The sequence below is a fragment of the Rhinopithecus bieti genome, unplaced genomic scaffold, assembly GCF_001698545.2.
Source record: "Rhinopithecus bieti isolate Rb0 unplaced genomic scaffold, ASM169854v2 scaffold_62808, whole genome shotgun sequence".
Lineage (NCBI taxonomy): Eukaryota > Metazoa > Chordata > Mammalia > Primates > Cercopithecidae > Rhinopithecus > Rhinopithecus bieti.
The window spans coordinates 1307927-1315297 of NW_016824893.1; the positions used below are offsets into that span (position 1 = coordinate 1307927).

The 7371-nt window shown below is 38.6% G+C and overlaps 1 protein-coding gene across 1 annotated transcript in view; it reads left to right on the plus strand.

The window, feature by feature from the left end:
• The window catches only part of LOC108522466 (nik-related protein kinase), a gene marked incomplete at its 3' end in the record, with an annotated part of 76330 nt that extends 68964 nt beyond the window's left edge, over positions 1-7366 (plus strand). The window contains exons 5-7 of the mRNA XM_017862681.1: positions 201-323; positions 5706-5816; positions 7292-7366. Of these exons, the coding sequence (XP_017718170.1) occupies positions 201-323; positions 5706-5816; positions 7292-7366 (309 nt within the window). The remainder of the gene's footprint in view (positions 1-200; positions 324-5705; positions 5817-7291) is intronic.
• Between the last annotated feature and the right edge of the window lie 5 nt (positions 7367-7371).

Genomic DNA, 7371 nt, shown 5'->3' on the forward strand with positions numbered 1-7371 from the left:
ACCCTTTTATTCCCCAGATTCCAAGTTAACCAGAAATCTTCATTCACTGACAATTTTAGTTGAGATTTTATTATAAATTGCTGTTGGATATAATTGGTTGCCATAGGATTCTCCCTCCTTGATTGATCTACTGTACTTTGGGGACTCACAGTCATTGATTGCACAGCTTAGGAGCTTTGCTGTCTGTTCTTATTCCATAGGATGAGGAAGAGGATCTCAGGACTGAACTCAACCTTCTGAGGAAGTACTCTTTCCACAAAACATTGTGTCCTTCTATGGTGCATTTTCAAGCTGAGTCCCCTGGTCAGAGGCACCAACTTTGGGTATGTTTTAATTACGCTGTTCTTATTCTATAAGAATAAGTTTTACCCAAGGATGCATGTTTTCATGAGTTGTCACTTTTGTGCATCTACAGGAAAACTTAGCACACAACTGTTAAAGTAGTATGGTGTATTAATCTGTTCTCACAATGCTATTAGATTGGTGCAAAAGTAATCGTGGTTTCTGCCATTAGACATACCCAAGACTGGGTAATTTATAAAGGAAAGAGATTTCGTTGACTCATCCACATGGCTGAGGAGACCTCACAATCATGGGGGAAGGCAAAGGAGGAGCAAAGTCACATCTTGCATGGTGGCAGGCAAGAGACCTTGTTCAGTGAAATTCCCCATTATAAAACCATCAGATCTCATGAACTTATTCACTGTCATGAGAACAGCATGCCCCCATGATTCAGTTACCTCCCACGACATATGGGAATTATGGGAGCTACGATTCAAGGTATTTGGGTGTGGACACAGATCCGAACCATATCATTTCATCACTGGCCTCCCAAATCTCATCTCCTCACTTTTCAGAACTAATCATGCCTTCCCAACAGTTCCCCAAAGTCTTAATTCATTTCAGCATTAACTCAAAAGTCTACAGTCCAAATTCTCATATGAGACAAGGCAAGTCCCTTCCATCTACGAGCGTGTAAAATCAAAATCAAGTTAGTTACCATAGACACAATGGGGCTATGGGCATTGGGTAAATATGCCTGCTCCAAATGGGAGAAATTGGCCAAAACGCAGGGGCTACAAACCCAATGCACATCCGAAATCCAGCAGAGCAGTCAAATCTTAAAGCTACAAAACGATCTCCTTTGACTCCATATCTCACATCCAGGTCACACAGATGCAAGAGGTGGATTCCCATGGTCTTGGGCAGCTCCGCCTCTGTGGTTTTGCAGGGTACATCCTCCCTCCTGGCTGCTTTCACAGGTTGACATTGAGTGTCTGTGGCTTTTCCAGGCACATGGTGCAAGCTGTTGGTGGATCTACCATTTAGGGTTCTGGAGGACAGTGGCCCTCTTCTCACAGCTCCACCAGGCAGTGCCCCAGTGGTGATTCTGTGTGGGGGCTTCAACCCCACATTTCCCTTCTGCACTGCCCTAGCAGATGTTCTCCACGAGGACCCGGCCACTGCAGCAAACTTCTGCCTGGACACTCAACAGTTTCCATACATCTTCTGAAATCTAGGCAGAGGCTCCCAAACCTCAAGTCTTGACTTCTGTGTATCCGCAGGCTCAACACCATGTGGAAACTGCCAAGGCTTTGGGCTTGCACCCTCTGAAACAGCCTGAGCTGTACATTGGCCCCTTTTAGCCATAGCTGGAGTGGCTGGGACACAGGACACCAAGTCCCTAGGCTGCACACAGCAAGAGGACCCTGGGCCTGGCCCATGAAACCATTTATTTTTCCTCCTAGGCCTCTGGGCCTGTGATGGCAGGGGCTGCTGTGAAGATCTCTGATGTGCTCTGGAAACATTTCCCCATTGTCTTGGTGATTAACGTTTCGTTCCTTGTTACTTTTGCAAATTTCTGCATTTGGCTTGAATTTCTCCTCAGAAAATGGGTTTTCTTTTCTATTGCATAATCAGGCTGCAAATTTTCCAAATTTTATGCTCTACTTCCTCTTGAACCCTTTGCCACTTAGAGATTTCTTCCAAAAGATACCCTAAATTATCTCTGTCAAGTTCACAGTTCCACATATCTCTAGGGAAGGGGCAAAATGCTGCCAATCTCTTTTCTTAAACATAACAAAGGTCACCTTTGCTCCAATTCCCAACAAATTTCTCATCTCCATCTGAGACCATCTCAGCCTGGACCATATTGTCCATATCATTATCAACACTTTGGTCAAAGTCATTCAACAAGTTTCTAGGAAGTTCCAAACTTTCCCACATCTTCCTGAGTCTTCCAAACTATTTCAACCTTTGCCTGTTACCCAGTTCCAAAGTTGCGTCCACATTTTCAGGTATCTTTACAGCAGTGCCCCACTCTACTGACGCCAGTTTACTGTATTAGTCTGTTCTCAGGCTGCTCATAAAGAGCCTGGGGAATTTATAAAGGAAATTTATAAAGAGCCTGGGTAATTTATAAAGGAAAGAGGTTTAATTGACACAGTTCCACATGGTTAGGGAGGGCTCACAATCATGGTGGAAAGCAAAGGAGGAGCAAAGTCATGTCTTGCACAGTGGCAGGCAAGACAGCCTGTGCAAGGGCATTCCCCTTTATAAAATCATTAATCTCAGATCTCGTGAGACTTATTCACTATCACTAGAGCAGCATGGGAAAAACCTGCCCCCATGATTCAATTACCTCCCACCAGGTCCCTCCCATGACATGTGGGAATTATGGGAGCTACAATTCAAGATGAGATTCGGGTGAGAAACAGCCAAACCATATCATGTGGCAAAAGATACTCTGATTCCTGGAGATGGGAGTGATAAAATATGGGAAAATAACTTAAGTGCCCGACAAGGGGATTACTGGTGGAATGGGAGAGTACTCAAATGAATACCGGAAATGTTCAACATAAACATTTTCAAATATTTTATGTAATTGCTATGGTTGCTATTACAGAAATTACCCAATGAACTAATAAATAATGACTGGATAAGGATAAATTCTGATTAGCACTTGACGTGAGCATATGGGTGCATTTTAAGTTTTTGCAAAATATATGCACTTACGGATAAACATAACTCTTAAGAAACTCTTTTCCAAATGGTAAGTTGACCTATCCTTTTCTTAGTCATTATGCCTGGAGTAACACAAATTCTAGATCAGTAAGATATAAATTGTAGAGGCTAAATGTAACCTATGCTACCTAAGCCACAGTTACCAGAATTTTTGCTGCCCTCCACTATGGTAAAAATAGTTAAATCACAAGAAAATCAGTTTTGGTCAAGGATGTCCTTATTAAAAATGGAATATTTAGAATATAAGGTGGGGTTAGTATATACTTGAATCTCTATACTTGCTACATTTCCATTCCATGTCCAAGTTAGTAGTATTTTTTCAAAATAATGACTAAAACTTTTCAGTATCTTCAAGTGACAATAAAATATTCTATTACATTCTAAATAATGGACTTCAGAGAATAGGACAGTGGACATTATAGAAAGGTTTTCAACAAAGGGGGGAACAGTGGTTCTCTAAATTTGGCAGGCATCAGAATCTCCCAGAGAGCCTGATAAAACACAGATTGCTGGGCATCACTCACAGAATTTCTGGTTCAGTAGATTTGGGGGTGTGGGTCCAATAAATTGTCCTTCCTAATAAGTTCGTATGTGATGGTGTTGCTACTGCTGGACTGATGGTCACACTTTGAGAACCACCAAATTTATAGACCTTCAGCTTAACTCTGTTTTCTCTCAAATGTCCAGTTAACATGCATCCTCTATTCTCTGATAATTCCAGTGGAGATTTTAGTAAATATGGCTGTATAGTTTAGTTACTGAGGAATCTTTTTGGCATACACCATTTGTCTTTTTTATATATTTTCACTTACAAGTTTTTTTCCTCTTGATAGTATAGCAGAATGTGAGAAATTTTGCAGTCTCCTTATTGGATATGTATTAGTACTCAATTCCTTCAGGCATTCAACATATATCAGTTGAAAACTATCTGTCAGATGTTGTGCTAGATGCTAAGAATAAAACGGTAAGCTGAATAGACATGCTCCTGACCCATTGGTGCTTACAATGTATTTGCAAAGACCAGCGTCAATCAAATAATCACACGCATAATGTATAATTGGTCAGAAGAGAAATATCATGGCTGTCTGTGGGTGAATAGCAAACTTTAATTAAGCTGGGAAATGAGAAAATCTTCCTTGAGGAATAAAAGCTTGAACTGAGATCTGAAGGATGAATAAACATTTAATGTATAAATTATTTGTGAAGATAAGAATTTTCATGGGACACTTCACAAATTTTTGCCTATATGAATCAGAAAAACAAACAGGAAGTAAGTAAGTAGCTTAATAATGACCATTAATGAAGAAGTGTATGTACCAGGCCCCATGCTTACAAAGTTAGGAGAATTACTGAGAATGTCTTACATTCCTTCTATAGTTGAACTCTTCTGACTCACATAAGCAAGATCTTCCAGGGTTTATGTTAGTTGAATGGCTTTAATTCTGGTTTGTCATGTTTCAAAATGAGGAGTTACCACAGTGTACATGTTGTGCCCATTCAATATAGTCAATGCTTAATTCTCCACGTGAAAATCAAGTTTTTGTGGCTTATCTGTTTTCATTTTGTTTGGCTGCCTCTTCTTTTTGGTGAAAGTGTGCTTAGGTGAAAGACATGCAATAATATCAATGGTGAATAACTGTAAATTAGAGGAGTAGTTTTCTGAAAAGAAGATCTTAATATTCCACAGGAAGTAAGGTAGATTTTTTGGATAGTCATGATTTTGAGTTTATCCTTTTGCTTCCATTCATCTATGGTGATAATTAATTTGCATAAAGTTTTAAAAAAAGACATATTTTGCTCTTTTGATAAAGTGTTTTTGACGTGGGCAGTAATACGTAAACCTGTACTCAAAGAAAATATTGCTAGGATAATTATAATAGTTACATGCTTTTGTACATCACTCTTTCCTCTAGTTAACTCATATTACCTGGAAGAAAATGTACTAGTTGGGTCCTCAATTTATTTGTGTCAAAAATAGACTTTCTGAGAAACTGAGTTTATTAATACAATAAAATCTGAATGAAATATTATCAAAGATATTAGTTTTAAAATAGATTTTCCTTAGTAGTAATCCCATTGGGATGAAATTATCCCACAGGAATGCAATCGACAAATTCTCCCTTGGAGTTGTAGCTTGCCAGTATCTTGGGGAAAATAGTTTGGAATTTGAAAATAAAAACAAAACAATAAAAACCAAACCTAGTCTTAATGTTGAAATGTAAACTCTTTTGAGACCCTCCATATTTTGCTTCATCACCCCCAATTAAACTGTTTCCTTGACCATCCTTTCTTTCCCATTCCACTCATCACGTAGGTTTGTTCCTTGCATAAACTTCTTTCTAAAAGCATGTGTTTATTTAGTTTTCTATAAACTGAATGTTCTTCCTTTTGAGCATATCCAAACACCACCTATCCTTCAAGACATAGCTCAAACCCCAACTCCCAGTTAAATATCTCTGGTGAAATACCTGGCTTCTCTCCCTCCACAAATTTTTGGTTTTAATCCAACTCTCTCTAATTTCGCTAGCCTTTGGAGTCTTCCACCAGACAATTGAGGCAGTACTTGCAGTGCCTTAATCTCTAAACGTTACATATAGATACAAACCATATGGACTAAAACTCTCCAGATATTTTCAGAAAATTGAACACTAATTTTTTATACTTTGCTGGCTTTCCTGCAGATGGTGATGGAGTTATGTGCAGCAGGTTCGGTCACTGATGTAGTGAGAATGACCAGAAATCAGAGTTTAAAAGAAGATTGGATTGCTTATATCTGCCGAGAAATCCTTCAGGTGAGTCTTCATATAGTTATTCTCTTCTGATCTTTTAAGAACCTGGAAGTAATATATACAATGCACCTTATACCTGCTCACATCAGATAGTTTAGGTATTCTAAACATAACCTGTGCATCAGGATATCTGAAAAGGCCAAAAAGCTTTTGAGAAAGCCAATTTGCGGCTGACTCCTTTAAATAAGCTAGGTAACAAGCTTCTTTGAAATCATGGCCTTTAATACCTCTGTCAGATTAAGACTACTGTGTTCGGTGGATCATGGAAACGCCCACTTGGATTATTTATTATGTTGTTATTATTTTACAGTTCTTTAAACAAAAACATAGCACAAGCATCATAGATTAAGATGAAGGTGAGTCAGAAGAAGTCAGTATTTTATGGAATGGCCTCAAACCATCTGTAGCCTTTTGGCAGACAAACATTTTCTTTGATTACTGCCCCCATTTTAAATTTATTTATTTTCCACAGCCAATTGGATGAGAGCAGCAATCTTCTTGATCTACCAAATCCCATCTTTTGTGGCTTAAGTTCTTAGGGTCATCCAAGAAGGATATTAACAGAATTGAACAGTACTACTCATACAATGTTAGAATGTCCTACCTGTCATTTTGGTTGGATTCACTTGTGATGATAGTGTAAATGTTTGAGAGTTCAAACTCTGGACTGAGTTTACATTTAGTTTACTATGGATAAATTTTATCACTTGGAATCAGTTACTTAATTTTTCCAAGGTTCGCTTTCCTCATCTATATTATAAGGGTGATATTAACACCTTTCTCAAAGGGTTTCTGAGAATAATTAGTAATTTAATCCATGTAAAGCACTTAGTACAATCCTTGGCAAAGAATAAGGGCTCAATAAATGTTAGCAGTTTTGTTGTTACTTTATTATGAATCTCCAGTTAGTGTCTGAGGCAGTCTCACTACAGCTTAACATTGCATACCACGTGATGGGTTAGCCAGGTCACGGGTAAATTTTAGTGGTGAATGGGCTAGAGCCAAAGTGTGAAGCCAACACAGATTACAAATGCTGTAAAATGAATGTCCACATTCCCCTAAATTCTCAGTCTACAAGGCTGACTAGAAAATATTTTGGACTAAACAAATGGTTGGATAAGAAATAGAGCAAAACAATAGCTGAGCTATGATATTCAAGATGTCCAGGTCTTTACTCTTATGGTTAGTTGGAAATACGGAGGCCAGAAAGGAAGGTGAAGTGGCCCAATGTATACAAACATTACTTTGGGTACTCTTTTTTCTCATGGGTGTCCTGATTTATTTTCCTTTCCTTATAGCCAAAAGTCATATTTCTGGGAACGGGTTGTAGTGATTCCAGCCTAAAGAAAGAATTGTGTCTGAAACATCAAAATTAAGCTGTTTCTCTTATCAAAAGTTTTCCAAAATACTAAGAACTGTACCAGAAAGAAAGAAAGAAAGAAATATATACTGATGTGGCTTTTAAAAAATATATACAGGGCTTAGCTCACCTTCACGCACACCGAGTAATTCACCGGGACATCAAAGGTCAGAATGTGCTGCTGACTCATAATGCTGA